The sequence below is a fragment of the Pleurodeles waltl genome, chromosome 12, assembly GCF_031143425.1.
Source record: "Pleurodeles waltl isolate 20211129_DDA chromosome 12, aPleWal1.hap1.20221129, whole genome shotgun sequence".
NCBI classification, from domain to species: Eukaryota; Metazoa; Chordata; class Amphibia; order Caudata; family Salamandridae; genus Pleurodeles; species Pleurodeles waltl.
Window position 1 is genome coordinate 360,254,451 of NC_090451.1, and position 19,803 is coordinate 360,274,253.

Sequence of the window (19,803 nt, forward strand, 5' to 3'; positions counted from 1 at the left end):
TGAGGCAGATAAATAAAGTACAGTGTGCAGGGATGGTCAATGCAACCCCAGTGATGTAAATAAGAGAACTTTTGCTCGCAAAGGGCCTCAAGGCAGTTCTCTTCCTGCCAATATCTTGTCATACGTGAGCTCCAAAAATGATAGTTGAGAAATTGATGCTCGGACCCAGAGATAACACCTGGTGGAGAAGTCTGGGGATTCTACTGTGAAAAAATGAGAAAAGGAGCCTTCACACTTTGCCACAAATGTTGATGCGTTGTGTTCCAATGAAACTACTGGACATCTCTGTAGAGGGTGTCATCATTCCTGCAGCACAGATTTGAGATGCCTGGCCCGGGCTGTCCAACCTATCAAAGACTGAGGGCACTGAAGAGGCCTAGAACATGTGTTAATTTGTCTCATCAAGCTGGAGTTTCAATGGTGTACTTCATGGGGCTGTTATGACCACACCGGGAATGGCAAGAGCTGGCAACAAGGAAGGAGTCACAATGGTGAGTATATAGATGGAAAGAGGGGGGTTTGAAGGCAACAAATCCAGATGCACTGTGGAGCCTGCAGAGGGCTAACAATAAAACTGAGTGGAACGTAATCTTGCCCGGATCGAGACCCTCAAGTACACGACTGATGTTTAAAGGACAAGGTATTGCGTTTCAAGGACAAGGTAGTGCCTAGGGCTGAAGCTTTCCTCCCTCTGTTGCTGATTTAAGACCTCTTCTTGTATGGCCGTTAAAATTGACGATTGCTTCTGTAAAGCTTGGAACCTCGAGAAAGATAACTATCAACATAAAATTGACAATAAGATGGCTTATTGGTGCAGAACACTGAGCCTGTTAGATTGACATCTGCCTGTACCATTGCCCCGGGTTTTCCTGGCCTCCGATGTGGTACATGGCCCTCAAACCCAACCCACTTTCTTATGCCCGCCCTCTTCCCTCCCCACATTGAGTTTTCCCTCTATAACTTGCCCTACCCCCTTCTCCTTATTAGTTTCTACATTTTACTCAGATCTGTGTATCCTGTGAATAATCAGTGGAGCAGACACAAGCACCTGCCATTTCAAAGGGGGCTTTGTCTACAGGAATACTTTACCATTTCAAGGGATTTTGGACTGTTCTGAAGGAATGCAGTTAGTGAATAGTACACACAGACACGTGTTTTGGCTTTACTTACCTTGTGTTTTAGATATGTAATTTTTCTAAGTTTTACGTGTTATTTGAACTGAGCAGGGCGGGTATCTAATTTTTGGTTTTCTCTAGGTGGGCCTAATTTTTGTGTATAGATCGATCACAAATGAATAAAGGGAAATTAAAAAAACAACTGCTGCCAACATAAAAAAGATGTAATAAAGCTATGGTTCTTGAGAAAATACTTTTTGTACTGAACAGAAATGGGGGAGGGAAGAGTTATTGGCACAGTTAATGCAATGGGTCAAATTTCAGGGAGAAACCCTAAAACAGTCTCTAACCAAAGTATACCGATGAGTTACCAGTTGTTAATGCTCACTAAAATGAGGCCTGCAACATGAACAGATCCTTAGTAACGCCAACAGGGAGTCAGTATATCATCCCAACTTTGCTTAGTGACAGCAATGAGAACCACATTCTGCCTGCATGGGGCTGAGCACTGTCAAAAGTGCGTGAGACGGGAGGTGAAGCCGGACCTAAGTGAGGCCCGCAATAAACACCTCCTGGCGGTAGTAACCAAGAGGTGGGGCCAGTAAGCCCAGAAAAGGGCTTAGTTCAGATTGGCAGCAGGATATAAACACACCAATCAAAATGCACGTAGTTGGCTGAGCCCCAAAGTAAAAAGGGGGGACAGGTATTATAATGCCACCCCATGTCCCCCCCCCCCCTAAGCCCCCACCCCCAGCCTCACGTGTGTAGAAACTTGAAGTCAGTTAGAGACAACGTAGAAGCATCCAAGCAGAAAACAGACAAAAAAGTCCTACTGGGCAGAGTGGCAGACCCGTTCCGGGCTACCCCTGCAAAATCTAGTAGTTTCCCCTCTGAGCCTAGTTCCAAAAAAGGAGCAGGGTAAACTCAGGTTGATGCATCATCTATCATATCCACTGGGCGAATCAGTGAACGATGGGTTAGAGCAAGGCAGGTGTGCCGTCTCTTACACAACGATAGATGATGCAGTTGACCTAATCAGAGCAGAAGGCACAGGGGCATTATTACCAATGGCGGATATTGAGTACAGCCAAAAAGTTATAATTTGCTAGGTTTCAAGCTAAATGACCATTCCATTTCTGCTATGACAAATGCCTCCCCATGGGGTGCACCATCTCATGGCCATATTTGTAGGCATTCAGCAGTTTTTTGGAGGAGGTTCTGAGGTTCCGCAATCCCAAAGGGGGGTGTACCCACTATGTGGATGATTTCCTTTTCATAGGGGCAAAAGACACAACAAACTGTGAGTCCTTATTGCAATCTTTCAACGAGTTGACAAAGGCATAGAGCTTGACAAAGTAGGAGGGTGTCAACTCCCCAAAACAAAATTGGCTTAGTTGAGAATGTGGATCGAGACACTCGGCAGGAAGAGAAATGCAACCCTGGGGGAGCTTCAGCAGCTATTGGGGAGACTGAAATTTGCCACAAGGGTTATTCTGGCAGGCAGGCCATTCGCCAGGCGCTTAACATAGCTAACTAAGGGGCTAATGAAAAAATATCATAGGGCCAGATTGACCAAAGGGGTGATGGAGGACCTAGCACAGTGGTTAGAATTTCTGACTAATTTTAACGGGAGCCTGAAGTGGAGAGAACCCTGGGTACCGACCAGTCAAACAAAACTATACCCTGACACAGCTAAGGGGGGAAGGCCTCTGCGCAAGGCTTGGATCAGCATGGACTGCGGCGCCCTGTCCTCGCATGTGGAAACGGAAGGGCATGACGCGTAATATTACCTTACTGGAATTGTTCCCCAATGTGGTGGCCTTTGAAATATGGGGTTCACGTTTAGCTAATCAGCAAGTCATGTTGTGGTCACACAACCATGCAGTGGTGCAAGCTATAAACTTAGGAACAGAACCCACCAGTGATGCGCTTACAGCGGCACCTGGTGGGATGTCAATTAAAAAGGAATAAAGGAATCATGGCAAGGCATATGCCAGGCAGTGAAAACAGTGCTGATGCCTTATCTCATTTCCAATGGCAGATTCAACGAACTGTCGCCGGAGCCAAGAAATGATGCAAGTACCTGGCCACCTTTGAGAGTTAGTGGACACGAGCTGTCAACTTTAATGGCTCATACCCTAGCCCCGAAAACCAATGCAAGATATCATAAGTGCTGGAAGACATTTAGTTGGTCAATAATGGGTGCAGGAGCCAAGTGCGGTATTCGTGCAAGATGTACAAAGGTTCATCACAAAAATGTATGCAAATGGCCAGAGAAGGAGTTGGGCACATGCTCATTTGAGCACAGTAGCTTTTTACGCTAAGCTTGCAAGAGGGACAGACCATACTAACACTTTTTTATGCAGGACAGCTATGAAGGGCTGGAGCAGGTTACAGCCCAAGCAACAGGACAAGAGGTGCCCAACTGACTTTAGCATTTTAAAACATCCGTCAGACAAGCTTGCTGAGGTTTGCGTGAATGAGCATGAACAACCTCTGTTTAAGGAAGCCTTTAGTTTGGTCTCCTTCTGAGCATTTAGAGTGGGCGAGCTAGTAGCGCCGGCAGAAGCAAAGGCAAGGGCAACGTGCCTTCTAGGCAAGGATGTAACATTTGGGCACGACTGGGTAGAGGTTCGCCTTTGAAAGTTAAAAACAGATCAGTTGGGCAAAATGAAAAGGTCACAGCCACACTGCCTTGAGAATAGCAGTGTTTGCCCAGCATGTTTGTTGCGGGCATATGTAGGCAAGGGGCCCCACACCAAATATGCCTTTATTCAGGCATAAAGAAGGTTCCTACTTGAGCAGGTTCCAATGTATTGCAGTAATGAGGAAGACAATGGAGGGAGCTGGCCTCAACCCTAACAGCTATGGTTCTCACTCTTTTAAAATATGTGCTGCAACTACAGCAGCGGCTCATGGACTACAGGAAAATGCATCAGGGGCATAGGGTGCTAGGAATCCAGGGCTTTTAAGGTATCCGTAAGGCCTTCTAGACCCTAATTGTACCTCTCTTCTGACAGGCCCTGGTGAGGAATGCCACACAGCATGGATCTTGGGCCACTCATTCGTATACAGAGCACAAAAACGGGCAGAGGCGTGGAATGCTATAGTTGCGCAACACAAGAGTGGTTTGGCTAGGCCAACTAGGTAAGAGGTGTGAGCAGCTGTTGCCAGTTGTAAAAAGGACAATCACCACAGACAACAGGCCAGGCTCAGTAATTATACATCTGGGTGGATATGACCTCACCAACATAGGTAGGAGGGAGCAGGCCGGGCAGCAGTAGCACAGCTAGTGCGACCGGCTGAGGTAATATGGACAGAAGTCATAGCCAGGGAGGCATGGCAAGGGGCCTGGGATGCTGAGGCAGTTGAGCACTGCAGGAGGAAGCTAAATATCTTTATGTCCAAACTAAGCAGATCTAACTCATAGGGGTTGGTGAGACATGGTCTCAATAATCTAAGGTCACTAGGGTATCGAGCAGCACATGGGGTGCATTTGTCAGGACTCAGCATTGTCATGTTTTGGCTCAATATAGTTGGGAAGCTAGAGCGCCTCGGTTTCTTGTGAAGTAAGATGGGGAGCTGCTAGCAGTCAAAAACCACGGGCAGTGTGGCAGAGGGGTCATCTGCCATGAAATATAGTTCTCAAAAGAAGAGGGGGCACTCCAATAGCTCCTCCGGGATGCTTGACAGGACGGAAGTCAGGGTGCAAAAAAGATTTGGTAAAAGGGGAAGCTGTAGGGGGGCACGGCACTTGCAGCCCGTACAGGGCCAGGAGAAGCCTACAAAGACTTGGCAGCAAGGGAATTCTAGCCACCAGCACACACTGGGACCCCGATGGTCATAACAGACAACAGCATATGAAAGGACTGCTTGCATGGGCCATATGATTGACCGCCATCCTTGTGTGTTTTAACCATGTATGATTTTAATAAAACTGCGGCCGTGTTTTAGCCAACAATGCCTCAACTGTAGTATCTTGGGAATGGAGGTGAAAAGTATGGCTGTGGGTTAAGTGGTTTCTCGCGCGTCTGGGAGGGGTTAAGAAGGAGACACAAACATACAAACATCTGACTAATGACCTTAAATTGACACAGGACCTGGGCTTAGAACTGCTGGGTCGTTTTAGGCACCTATTCCGGCAGGCCAGCTGCAGTGGGCCGACATAATTACAATTACCTTCTGTCCAGTGGTTTGTGTCTTTTGCCAGCACTGCTCCTGCTGGCCTGCTGGGAAACAATGTGTGTAGCCTACCACATGATTGCGGCTTGGTGGTGCAATTGATACTTTTATTGGTTTCTTGAAAACAAACCCCGGAAGTGGAGGACTGTCTACGAAGAACAAAAAAGCAACGTCCCTAAAACGCTCACATTTTTGGTTCTTCAGCCTCCACTGCCATGCTGTGCACTAACTGCCTACATCAGAGGGGCTAACCTAACTAGTTAGCCTCTTAGACTCCATTCTTCCAGCAATGAAGTGCCAGGCATGGTGTTGTCAATGAGGGGCTCCTAGCTCTGCCGTTGGAAACACATTGTTACACCAAACTGAAAGAAGAAGGGGGTACTGGGACAAGACAATAACCCATTAGGAGGACAAAAGAAACAGGCACAATGTACTGAAATAAGTAAATGGTAGGCGGTCCATATTTCTTTGATGCTCATAGAAGGATTTGCTTTTAAGGGCTGCTGGAGTTCCCTGTGTACATCTGAAGCCAGGCCTGTGTTTTTTCTGTAATACAACTAAAGTATCTCAAAAAACTGAATTATCCTTGGCCTTTAAAAAATGTCTGTAATTTCAAATTGTAAAATTTAAGATAGAGAAAGTGCATCTGAAAATACAGAGGTGGAAAGGGGATGTTGGGCTTATATGGGGAGCATCTCTTGATCGTCTTGGCAATCTAAAACTACATTTTGCACTGAATAACTAAAAACACAATTTCAAAATACTAACTACTAACTACACAGTGTCGCAGTACACTACAATAAAAGACTGTTCTGCAGGAGGTGCCGAGATACCCATAGCTTGTGTTACAGCATCATGACATTGTTGGCTATTATACGTTTTCTGCTTTTTGATGTAGAAAGTTAGTGTTGCTGTACTATATTGGAACTTTTGAGTGTTGCTGTCTGCTCGCCATGCCATGATAGGCATAGGTGACAAAGTGTAATCTGTATGGGACACATCAGGAAGGCAGCTTTGCAGACAGTTTGCTAGCTTTGTGAAATAGGGGTGGGTATTCAGCTGGTGAAAATTGCAGAGCTGAGAGCATATGGAGGTAGGTGGATCCTTTCTGAGTTCAACACTTAGAAGATCTTGTCTAAAGGTGATCACATAGTGCTCCTGCTACCAAGAGAACCATGAAGCAAAAAAGGCTTCAACTCTTGAAACAGCAATAACAAGAACATGCACACTTGTTAACGGAGGCAGTGATGATTCACTTTGTGATTAATCCAACTGCTGTCTGAGTTGTATCCCAGAAACAGTGGTCTGGACCCGCCAACTCAAACTCAATTTGAAAAGGAGGTCCCACCATCTAATTTGGTGATGAACAGAACAGATGAGACTTTGATGTTCAGACTAAGCAGAGTGTACTTGTTCTCTTTTATACTACAGTGCAGCTCTCATCCTAGGCACTGCAAAATACACCAATACAAGAGGGCAAGCAACAGTGCCTCACTTTGTAATGAGAGGCACATCTACTTCCAGAATCCTGGAAGACTTGTCTGTGTGAGACAGTATCTGTGTGCCCCTTGAGTGTGTGTCTCTGTATCACCATTGCCTTCAGATCGAGCCACTTTCTGAAATTATTGCCTCCTATTCCAAAATGGACATGTAGCAACTTGCATATAACTTTAAAGTATATCTTTTTACCACATATGTGCATGGATGCAAACAATAGCTCCCTTTAACTTCCCACCCCATGGCAATTTTCTTTGTTGTTTACAATGCAGCAGTGTCCAGGCAATGGCACCAAAGTACCAGCTCATAAAAGTTACTTGCTAGGTATAGCGAAAAACATAGCAGCTTCTTAAAAACAGTTTCGGTGTAATCTTTTTCCAAATTACTTTCCTATTCAGAAAATCACGTTTTCTGCTGAGACCCTTATAAACTACAAAGTCTTATAGCTCTAAAAGATCTTGTTAGCCAAACGTTAATGTTAGATACTGAAATCTAGCCCTGTCTATTTCTTAGGTCTTGCACACAGACAGCTTTTTAGCTGCATTATGGTGAAAACCTATTGTGCTTTATACCAATAGTAAAAATGAACTTTAGGTAGGTCCACTCCTTATTGTTAGTTTGCTTTCATGTCAACCTAATTTGAATGTGTCGTATCTGAAAGCTTTCTTTACGCAGTCCCAGCCCTGGGGCATAGCTTCTTTACCACCCTTTCGACCAGATGACTTGTTTCCCTTCCATGGCTGACATCAGGGAACTGTTTTCTTCTTTTTCTTTCGACATTTCATGGGAGTGCACATGGTTTGATGCTCTCACGTTGTGTTATGCTTACAACTTACAATGTTCACACTCCTATGCTCTCGGTTTTGCCTCCAATCAACTTGCCTGTTGCTTTTTCCGCCCCTCCACTCCCAGTCCTGCCTGGCTTCTTTAGCCTTTTACCTCCACCCCTGGCTCATTTGTAGCTCGCACACCCTATTCTGCTCCAACTGCGAGGTGGCATTGGCCTCATATTATTTTTTACTGTTCTTTTTGTTTTTGGTGGATGTGGCAGCTTCAATTTGCTATTGGGCCATTCCTTTTTCGATAATGTGCTTTCCTTTTGTTTTTTAATCTACCGTTCTAAGATGGGTAGTCCGCCATTTTTGAATGATAGTAAAAAGAGACTGCCAGAGTGTCTTGAAGCACCAGCGTACATGTTTGGTGACACATGCATGTGCATACATCATTAAACTGGGGTCGCATTCTGGCATTTTCTTTAGCAGTGGTCAGCATCAGTGCCAAGCAGTTTTTTACCATTTTACCAATGTTGTTCAGCATCAACAAAAGAAACTAGTAATTCTAAAAGGTCGACTAAGACCTTTCAAAGGTGGTAGCTAATGGCTTTGCCGACGGTAGTTTGAATTTCTGCTCACTTGACAAAGTCAAAATTTATATGAGTGCAATCTTCACCCTCTGTCCTCGGCCTTGTTTAATTAATTTCTTGTCATATCTTCAAATTGTGCTGAGAGGCAGCTTCTAGCCTTCACTACCCTTTAAGTGAAAATATTATCAAAATGGCATTCCTGAGTTCTCTCGCACCTATTTTGATTGCAGACCTCAAACACTAGGAGCATGCATCTACTGGCTTGATTCTTGAACTGGATTTAAACCCTTCTGGAATAGGAATTTATCATTATAAGTCCCACATAGCCTTCAAAGCTCTTTCTAAAAATGTTAACATTAAGCATTTCCTTACAGGACTTGTGGCTTAAACTACGTACAATTTGGATGGTTTCAGTGACGGATAGTTTCTGGGGTTTTCACCAATCTGTGTTTCTCCTCCTGGAGAATCTGAGAACAGAACTGACCAATACTTTAGACAAGGGATCTCTGGTGATATGTGTAGTCGTAATGCAACGTCATTTTCTCAGTCATTATGCCTCCCAATATTGTTTTTCCTCTCCTGTGGTAGTCACACCTCTGGTGCTAGTTCATAACCATCTGGTCTGGCCAGAGAAAGAAGAGATTAAGTTCAAGCTAAGAGTTTAAGTTCAAGGGATAGGGGTCAAGACATGTGTTACTGCATTGTACCAATATATGAATAATCAGTCCGTAGTATCATGAAAATTAGTAACTTCGCTTTTATTTAAAATCCATAACTTATGTGATCTAGTTGGTAAGTGCCCAACTTTGTGACCAAGGTCAACTCCCGGCTTCGGTACTTGACTGAAACTCGTGTAGGTCTGGGTGAATCACTTATTCTCCTCTCGGCCTAAAAATGTAAATATGCAAAACGCATTTGTAAACCTGTGACTTGTAACCTAATTGTAAAACTCAAAAAGGTTAAAAAAAAAGTGTATATAAAGGGAAGGAAAGAAGTGTAAAAAAGGAAAAAACAATGCAGCAAGTCTTCATCATTTATTCCCCCAGAATCTAATACAACATTCATGTATCCAGAAAGACAACGTCGACCCAGCTCTAGTTTGGGAAAGACCTTAAGATGCTCCTCTTTTACCCCTTTTTTGGCTATTTGGGGTAGTTTGTGTTTAAGGCCCCATAACTATTTTTTTCCAAATAATGTATCCACCTATAATTTGTGTCCTTTTTTCAAACATCCTATGGATTCTAAAATTACTTAGGGTTTGTGGATTTCCCTACAGGGGAGAGAGAAAATAGCCAAAATGTGTGAGTTTTTGGAGGGGAAAAATAGGAAAAAAGTGCTCTGGACAAAAGTGTCTGTTTTTCCTTAAAATTGCATCAACAACGGTTTACTGTGCTGATGTCACCATGTTCCCAGCTTTAAGGAACATGCACAGCTGAATAAAAAAAAAAAAAACATTTTTTAACCACTTTTTGGCATTTTTCAGAGAGGTAGCCCATTTTTCCCTTTGTACTGGAAACCAGTGTAAAACCCATGGGTGATCTAGTAAAGCTATAGATTTCTACAAAGTAGACAGAATTCCGAGCAAGGGGTCATATGTGTAGACCCTTCAAGGTTTTCCCAACTAAACTAACTTGAAATAATAAAAAATAAAAAAAACTGAAAAAAGGAGGTAAAAATGGACATTTGTGAAAAAGTTGTGACAAAGTTTTTATCTGTAACTTTTAGTCAGAATGGCTGATTTACAAAAGCAATATACCACTTCGTCAACTAGACCCTTCTGGTTGCGGGGATATATCGGGATTTTAGGTTCTCCAAGAACCCAAGATACCCAGAGACTACAACTGAGCTGCACCATACAATGTTTTTTTATTGTGTACTAAGCATAGACCAAAGCATATGGTGAAATATGCAAGGTGAAGAATGGGTATCGAGGAAACCTACATACTTCTGAAATGAGTACAAGGTACAGAGTTTAGGAACAGTGGTATTTGTACATCTCCGAATTTGTGTGCACTCGTACGAGCATACGATTTAGAGGGTAAGTTTCAAAATGTCTTCTTTTTTACACACTGGCTTACATTTGGAAGGGATAATTTGAATGAAATCCAATTGGTAATTACAAATGTTCTTGTATTCTATGTTCTCCCATATGTCGTCAAATAAAAATGGTACCTCACTTGTGAGGGTAGGTCTAGCGCCTGAGAAAAGGAAAAAGGCCAAAACACAACATGGACGCATCACATTTTTCCAATCAAAACTGATCCCTTTCTTTGCAGGGTGGGTTGCTGTGGATATTGGGCCCTAGCTCAGCCAGCACTTAGGAAAACCTTGCAAACCTGTACTTCTTTGAAAACTATACACCTGGGGGGAAGCCAAGATGGGGTGACCTGTGTGGCTCTAGTCATTTTTTTTAACCAAAAATCCCCTTCAAAATTCTAACTGTGACTAAAAATACACATTTTCCTCACATTTCTGTGATAGTAAGATTCTGTGGGGAGCCACAAACTTCCTTCCAACCAAGTTAGAGAATATGCACTAGATTTGTATTGAAATGCAAATATCTGAAGTGTGAAATGCCACCATGGCTTGAATTCAAGTTGGAGCTTGGGTTTAATAATTATAACATTTTCAATACAATCGGTTTACAAAAATAACTTTCTTCCACCTAGCATTCCCTTAAGTCTCCTGATAAAAATAGTACCTCACTTGTGTGGGTAGACCTAGTGTTCGCAACAGGACGTGGCCCAAAACACAACACGGATACATCACATTTTCCACTCAAAACTGAACCTTTTTTGCAATGTCGGTATCTGTAGATTTTGGCCCATAGTTCAGTCAGCACCTAGGGAAACCTCGCAAACCTGTACTTTTTAAAAACTAGAAGCTAGGGAGAACCTCTGGTGGGGTGACTTGCATGACTCTCACCATGTTTTTTTTTTTTACCCAAAATACATTGCAAACCCCAAACTTTAACTAAAACACACATTTTCCTCACATTTCTGTGATGGAAAGTTATGGTATCTGCGTGTAGCCACAAATTTCTTACCACACAGTATTTCCCCAAGTCTCTTGATAAATAGGGTACCTCACTTGTGGGTGGGCCAAGAGATCTAGACACAAAAGGCTCTTATGTGCTATGTGGGGCGATCAGCAATAGGGGTAACTGGGGATTTGAGGTCGTGCTAAGCCGCCACCAATGGAAATCTACCAACCACAGAAATTTTTGAAAAGTGGACAAACAAGGGATTACAGGTTGGTGTACCCTGTGTGAATCCCAAGAGGTTTTCTTGCCCTGTAACCCTCAAACTTTGCCTGACATTATACATTTTCCTTACATTTCTGTGATGGAAACTTTCGGAATCTACAGGCATCCACAAAATTCCTAACACCCAATATTGGCCCACATGTGCCAAAAACAAAACACACAGCACCACTTGTGTGATTAGGCCTAGTGCCTACAACAGAACCGATCACAGGTCAATAGGATTCCCCATGCAAGACTCCCAATGACCTGGATATGATCCGTTCCTGCTGGAGGCACTAGGCCCAGCCACACAAGTGGAGCACCATTTTTATCAGCAAAGGTGTGGTAACTCTGGGAGGTAACAATTTTGTGGATTGATCCTGATTACGGAAGTTTGCATCACAGAAATACAAGGAAAATTCATGATTTTAGGCAAAGTTTGAGCTTTACAGAACACTGTGGGTAGAAAACTTCATGGAATCCATGCGAAGCTGGGCTTTTTGCCCCTGGAGGCAAATTAGGGCCAAACTCCATCTTTGTCCTTGTGGAGGCCAAAATACTAGTTTGTCCCCTTTTGGGTGGAGGTGTGACCAATGCCGGAGTAAAATGTCCAAGCCGCAATTAGAGGTAACTGCCCCTATCCACCTCCTTGACAGAAAGACTGTTGAGCCCTTCTTTGGGATGGGATATAGCCACACCCATGTTGGGCAGCCTTAAGCCCTATGTTTATTTCCAAAAAATATACCCTGGTGTCTATTGGGCTTTTTGCCCCCCCCCGTCCCAGGGAGGTGGGGATTTGGGGAAATCATCCCATATGCCCCTCTGAAGGGTAGAAAGACTGTTCAGTGTATTTGGGGGTCAGGGCTTGGCCACATCATGGTAAGCAGCCTCACCCCTATATTTTTTATTGATAATAAAAAAACCTTGGTGTCTAGTGGGCTTTCTTCTTCCCTCCACAGTGGTAGATCGGGGATAATTGCCCCATCTATCCCGGGGGTTGGGGTGAGTGCAACAGAAAGACTGTTGCATGAATATTGGGTTGGGGGCATGGCCACACCAGGTGGAGAGCCTCCACCCCTATATATTTATATATTAAAACAAAACCTGGTGTCTAGTGGGCTTTCTGTTCCCACAGAGACATGGCAGATTGGGGGCAAATGCCTCATCTGCATCACAGAGCGTGCAGAAAGACTGTTAAATGTATTTTAGGGTGAGGCATGGCCATGCCCTGGTGGGCAGCCCCCACCCCATATATTTTCATATGGGGAAGAAATTCTTGGTGTCTAGTGGGCTTTCTGCCCCCCTCGAGGGGCAGGTCAGAGGCAATTGCCCCTATGTGCCTGTCAGGGGGTAGAAAGACTGCTAGAGGGAGCACAAGCCCTTGCTGCTCCCTCCATCCCTGGTGTCTTCTGAGTGGATTCCTGCTTCGGGATAGCTCTCCTGTGGCGATCCCTAAGCAGGGATCGCAGGGTGTAGGTACCATTGGAAAGGGTATATTCTCCCCTTTCCAAAGATACCTCTCCCATAAGAATCACGGTTCAGGAAGCCAAGACAACCCCCTAAATCACTGATTCAGTTTTGATTGTAATGACGTCAGCACGCCCTGCCCGCTGATTCTCATTACATACCAGAAAAAAATAGTTCAGGCTGCTCAGGAAGCTCTTCCTGAGCCGCACTGAATAAAAAAGGAAATTCTCTGGTTCAAGGCACCAGAGGGTCCTTTCAAACCTTCACCCATGTCTGACAATAGGTGACATACTCACTGGGGAGGGAGTTGGCTACTGGCCGACAACCGCAATGGAGGAGTTAAAAAACACATGATCAACAAAAAGCTGGCAGTGTTAATCCACTTCTGCTGCCAGTACCCAGCTCTGTTACCTTTGACCAGGTAAGCACTATACAAATTACAAATACCACTGACATGTATAAATAAACCCCTACTCAATGTACAAGTAGTTGCATCGTCAACTAATACCCCCATAGTGTATAATGCGGCATTGCATGACAGATTATATATGAAAAAAGTAAAGATCACAACGTCTTTGGCCTACGCGTGGCAGACTGAGACGGGGTCGCGACCCCCAATACTTCAAAGAACGAACATCCAACACACTCGGGGACCGAAGATACTTCGCCCTGGGCGTAGAAAGACGAGTCTCCGTCACTCCAGAAAGCTGAAATAGTATTTTATTAGGCGAGGTAACCCATAAAATTCTATTTCAGCTTCCTGGAGTGACGGAGACTCGTCTTTCTACGCCCGGGGCGAAGTATCTCCGGTCCCCAAGTGTGTTGGTTGTTCGCTCTTTGATATATAGATATATATAAACATATATATTCATATACATATACATATATACACACACCCGACTGGGTAGTCATTATGTCATTATGCTGTGTTTCCAAGGCAAATGCCTTTTTAGGTAAAAGTCCACCAGGCAGCGCGCAGCTGTCTGTTTTGTTAAAGACATCGTGGGGACATTCGGAAAGTTTCCCTGGGAATGCATTCTGCTGATTGCTTACCATTCACTTTGTGGTATGTAACTAATTTTTGCTTGCTTCCTATTTCCTGGCTTTAATTTTTTTTAGGCTAACCGCCATGTCTTTGTCCACCCTGTGCTCGCCTTCTTTAAACAGGCCTTTAACTTTTGTTCTCATCTTGTCACATTTGCTACGATTTCAAAACCAGAAGTCAAATGTCAAGCTTTGTCTTTCAAGGGAACTTGGTGTTTACTTCTTTTTCTCTGACTTCAAAGTGGGAGCTTTGTCTGACAAACCACAGGTGTGAAAAGGGTGGCTTTTTCTTATTGATTCTGCGTAGGGTTTTCTCATCTTTTTCATTTGCTCTCCCAGAATCTGTCACAGTTTATGGGTAGCACAGTGACACATTTGGATACTGTGTGATCTACATATTTATTTCACTTACACAAGGCGTTCTTCTACTACACAAAACAAAATTATTTGTCTGTAAATGTTCTGTGCAAATATTTCAGAATATATCAAAATTACGAAATCATAAATGAAGCAATTTTTTGTAATTCTGAAGTGTGTTGGAAACAAATATTTGATCAAAACAAATCAATACACTGGGTGATGCAATTTCCACACATTATCATGTTTGGTGCTGCATAGCTTTTTCAGTAAAACTGTATGTCTGTGTAAATGAAATGGTCATTTCCATTGAAAATATGTTGTCTGTAATGACAGTGCACTACTACACCATGCATGCTTCACTTTGCAACATTCTATTCCACATCTACACTGCTCCACAAGATACTACTCTATTCGATGGCACTTTAGGCTACTGCACTCTAAAAAAAAAAAAAAAAACTCTACTACACTCTAGGCCACTTTACACCACTATAAAACACTGTACTTAATTTCACTCTACTCCTCTCTACAACACTCTATGCCACTTCACTCTACTATACTCCATGTCACCCTACTCCATGCTACACCACCCGACTCTTCACTACTCTACGACGTTCTACACCACTCTATGCCATTTAACTCTAGGTCATTCTACTCCCCCCTGACACTCCACTCAACTTCACACCCCTCTGATCTATGACACTCTATGCTTCCTAAGATACTTTACTCCACATCACTCCATGCTACTCTGTGCCACCCTACTCTACTCCAAGCCACTCTACTACACAACACTCAACAATCTTTCACTCTATGCCATGCCACAACACTCTACTCGACTCTATGCCACTCCACAATACTCTCTTTGCCACTCACTCTATGCCACTCTACACACACTACTTCACTCTATGCCACTACACTCCCCTTAGCTCTATGCCCCTCCAGTCTAAGCCACCATACACCACTCTGTTCCCCTCCAATCTAAGCCACTCTACATCATTCCACAACAGTTCACTCTAATCCACAACACTCCACAAGACAGCACTCTACGACATGACACTCCACTCTGTGACACAACACTCCAATCTGTGACACTAACTTTTAGCCATGCTGAGCTGCAGTCACATTGGTTTACAACATGGCTAAAACACACAGGCAAAGTCAATAGCGCTTGCACAGGTGAGACCTATTGGCTTTGCCAATACTTGATAGTTTGCTAATAACTTTGGCGACGTTTGACAAATCTTCATGAAGCTTCCAAAAATATGCTTGTTTTTGACTAGTTTCATTATGGAATGTTTTGGTGATCTTTCAAGTGGGGGCCAAGAAAAGGGGGGCGGTGCAATGTCCTCACACATTTTTCATAGACTATTTTTTAACAGTGCTACCACAAAACCTGTTGAACTAAATTACACCAAATTTGGCATAGTTACTTTAGGAAGCTAACTATAACTGGTGAATTTCAGTGTTTTTGTTAATTGAAAATGGTATGTTTTGACTGACATTTTCAACAAACCATAACTTTCTTTTAACCTTTGGTTTTTGAGTGGATTTCTAGGGGTTTTTTCTAAACAAAGTAATGGTTTATAACCATGCATAATACCAACCAACGGGGCGCACAGCCTTTGGTGTAGCATTGCTCACAAAGCCTGGCCTCTGGTGAGCGGCTGGGATGCCCGGCCCTCTCCCCCTCCCAGGTACGCCTGGCTGTCTATGTGCCATTACAATATAAATGGTGCTATTTTAAATAAGGCAGACCTACTGACTTTGCCAACGGGTCAGAACACAAAAATATAAAAAGGGGGCCTATTGGCTTTATGGAGGGGCCAGCATATAAACATATATAGAGAGCACACCTATTGTCTTTGTCACAAAAAGAAAATGATAATCAAATATATGTTCATTAATTTACACAGTGCAATGTTTAATCAAATTGATTGTTCTAAAAAATAAATAAAAAATAAACTAATGAAGTTTTTATTTTATTTTAAAAAATCAGCATGTCTGGGTAGTTTTAAACAGTTTGCAAGCTACAAAGTGCACCATAAAACAAACCAGAAGGTGGGTCTGCACTACAGCTGAAGAGCATAGAGATCCAGCTAGGACTTCTTTAAAAAAAAAAATAGTAAACTCCTGTGGGGTTATGATTTATTTTTCTTCCACATAATCAGGAGTGCATCAAGGAGTATGTGTCAGCCCACTATAGCCATTGGCTGACTTCACTGTAAATTATGGCATAATGCCCCTTCACAAGGAGAACTTAGCCACACAAAGTAGTTTTCTTCAGTGCCAAGGAGTACCATGGTAATGCACGTTTTTTTTTAGACTAAAAACATTTTCGCCTTTAGCCAATTTAATTTTTTTAGACTGACAAAGGCTATCTAAAACAATGAAACCCATGAAAAAACATGAACCTCCAAAAGGCCGGCAAGCCAGTGCCAGGCCTATTACCTGTGCAAAACGTGTTTTTAATGCTGGGGAGCTGTAGCATTCCCTGCAGCCAATCACAACATGAAAAAGGACTGGTGGTGCCTCTGTTCCTTCTTGGGAAATTATATATATATATATTTCAACTGCTCCTGCTGTTCTTCCAACGCTGGCCTTACGGAGCTGGTGCACCATTATGGGCGCAGGACCCATATTTAAATATCTCAATTTGAATTGTAGAAAAACGGCACTCCCAACAATTGCTGGATAATGACGAGATTTATTTACAAAGCCATTCTACAAGGCTTATCAAGCTTGATAAGCCTTGTAGAATGGCTTTATAAATAAATCTCGTCATTATCCAGCAATTGTTGGGAGTGCCGTTTTTCTACAATTCAAATTGAGATATATATATATATAAATAATTATTTTCTTTTAATTTTTTTTTTTAATTTAAAAAGCCCTCACAGGTCATTGTGGGGCACACCTTGCAAGCGGCACTAAATAATTAATGTGCGTCTCCTGCTGCTCATTTGCGATTTACTTATTTATTAGGTGTCCCGGTGCCCAACCAGGACACCCACGTTTATTTTTTGTTAAGGGCTGCGGGGGAAGACCTGGGGTCACCATGGCCCCTCTAGCTCCCTGCAAGAGGCCCCACAGGCCGTTCAGGAACTTGCAACTATTTTCTTTTTTTTTAATGTTTAAAAAAGGGGTGTCCTGGTATCCACCCTGGACAAGTTACACCATTTTTTATATTGGGTCCTCCGAGGGGGTCCAAGGTCCCATGGGGTCTGTGCTGGCTCCTTTTGCAGGAGACAGACACTTTTTCTTTTTTTTGGTTGCCCCAGTGCCCACCCGAGCACCCACAAGCTATCTTTTGTTGGAGCTGTGGAGGGCGTACCAAGGCCCTGGCGGTCCCAATCATCTCCCTGGCCAGTATACTGGGTGCAGGCAGGAGCCCGCACCACATCTTTTCATTTTACATGCTCCCGGCAGGAGCACAGTTCGGATTTCAGAGCCGAAGACTGACACAAGTGTATGCCCACACTCTCCTGGGCACAAAATAGCAGTGTCCCCGGGAATGGGCTCCCCAAGCTGCAGCTGTATTGGTTCCCGGGCTATGGGCTCTCCGGGGCCAATCATTGGCTCAGAGAGGGGTGGGGTAAGTGCTCCCCCTTCCTCTTTGGTAAATTACTGGCCCTGTTGGATGTGGTCACCCAGGACCTGTTCAAGGGGAGGGGAGGGGGACTGTACTTCCCCCTACATTTAATAATGAACATGAGGTGCAACCCCATGCCCTGTCCCACACCGGGGTAGCTTTCTTACAATACAGGAGTTCACATTAAAAAAAAAGTATATATATACCACAGGTTTGTGAATCCATTAAGCCCCCCCCCCCCCCCGAAACCAGGAGTAGAGTTGGTATTTTTTTTTTAATACTTTTTCATAGGATCTCTGAGTCCTAATATGGCTGCTGCCACATCTTTTCTGTTGATGTGGTAGCAGCCAATCAGATCTCATCTTGAGATCTGCTAGTTCAGCAGATCCTCCGCATCCTTGATATCTATATATTTTAATCCTTCATTTCTCAAAATCTACAGAATAAATGTTCACAAAACTACAAAAAGAACCCTTTCTGGACCAAGATCAAGGTTTCTGCCAAATGTGGTTAATTCTGTTCAGCAGTTAGTGCTACGCTGTGTCTAATTTTCCTATGGAAAAATGAATGGGGCAACAGGCTTTTGAACTCCCCACCCCTGTTTCTCAGCTCCCACTTTACAGATCACCTTAAAACTTTCTGTGAAGGAGGTGAGGTGGAAAAACATTTTTATGGACAGTTTCGCGAAGATGTGTCAAACGACGCCAGTTATTAGCGGACTAAAAAAATGACTTATGGAAATCTGGTCATGGATTTGTGTTTGCTTAGAGTATGGCACCCTGATTGATACAAAGGAGGAAAAAGTTTTGAGAATCAAACACATTTTCGTTTCTTTCAAGACTGATACGTTATCATATTGTAAAAAGTATATGTGTTTAGGTTTATAAGTATGCATGTGTTTGTATTTACATAGCACAAAAAAAGCTTAAGATGGGCTGAACACTGCACATCAGTGGGATTGGAAGGTGATTAAAGGCAGTATACATCATGATATGTTCTACTTAAAATCCTCCTACTACTAAAAGGTTTAAAAGATAAATTATGGTTTGCTTAAGAAAACTTTTTGTTTACATATTTTCAACAAAAAAATCATTAAGAAAACTAGTATGACGATACAAAGGACAGTGTAACTTGCAAAACAATAAACAAGGCAAACGTGGGATGCTGATTAATACAAACATTAGCAAAATTAGGCCATTAATTCTGATACAAAAATAATATTCTAGTTTACAAAGCACGCAATTAGGAATACAAATTGGGGATATCATTAACTATAGCAAATTAAAACGTAACTACGTGTACCTTGGAACAAAGAGAAGAGAACTGAATTTAAATTTCGCCGTCATTACGTCCAAACTTGCAACCAGTGGTACACACTGGGAGTTTCACGATTATGAACATGCTCACCAGTAAAAGTTTACAATTGACTCCCTAGTGCGCCATCTCAGACACTGAGCTCTCGGAGAAAACGGTTTGCAACTCCTAGATGCCCTTCAAAGATGAACCCCGTGAAACATGAAACGCCATCCTTTAGCGTTACCAATCGCTGGAAACATGGCAAACAGATTCCCCCAAAGGTATTACGAGCATCGCAGCGTCCACACTGATGCGATTTACCTTATCAGCCTGCCGCATGTAGCAATAAAGGATTCCGCGAAGGCATTTTATAGCCGAGTGCTCCAGTTCGTGCGTCCTTCCCTTGTCGTCATCAATGCGCCTGTGGAAGAGAGATAAACTCGTGAGACAGGGCAGAGATGCTCTTCCAAAGACATTAAAGCAAATGAAATGTTCACTTTCGTCTCCCGAGGCAGTATGTCATTGTTATTGTAGAGTTAGCGTGACGTAGTGTTAATGAGGCATAAGGAGGAGGCTGCAGACCAGTACACCTCAGGCGCCATTCCCTCGCTCGGCACGTGCGATGCCTCACTCCTTGAATGAAGCAGTGGGT

At 43.2% G+C, this 19,803-nt stretch overlaps 1 protein-coding gene across 3 annotated transcripts in view; it reads right to left on the minus strand.

The window, feature by feature from the left end:
* The window catches only part of PHKB (phosphorylase kinase regulatory subunit beta), a 1,122,330-nt gene that overhangs the window by 819,093 nt on the left and 283,434 nt on the right, over nt 1-19,803 (minus strand). For all 3 annotated transcript variants that reach the window (XM_069216595.1, XM_069216596.1, XM_069216594.1), the window contains one exon: nt 19,473-19,572. In XM_069216595.1, coding sequence (XP_069072696.1) covers nt 19,473-19,572 — 100 coding nt within the window. The remainder of the gene's footprint in view (nt 1-19,472; nt 19,573-19,803) is intronic.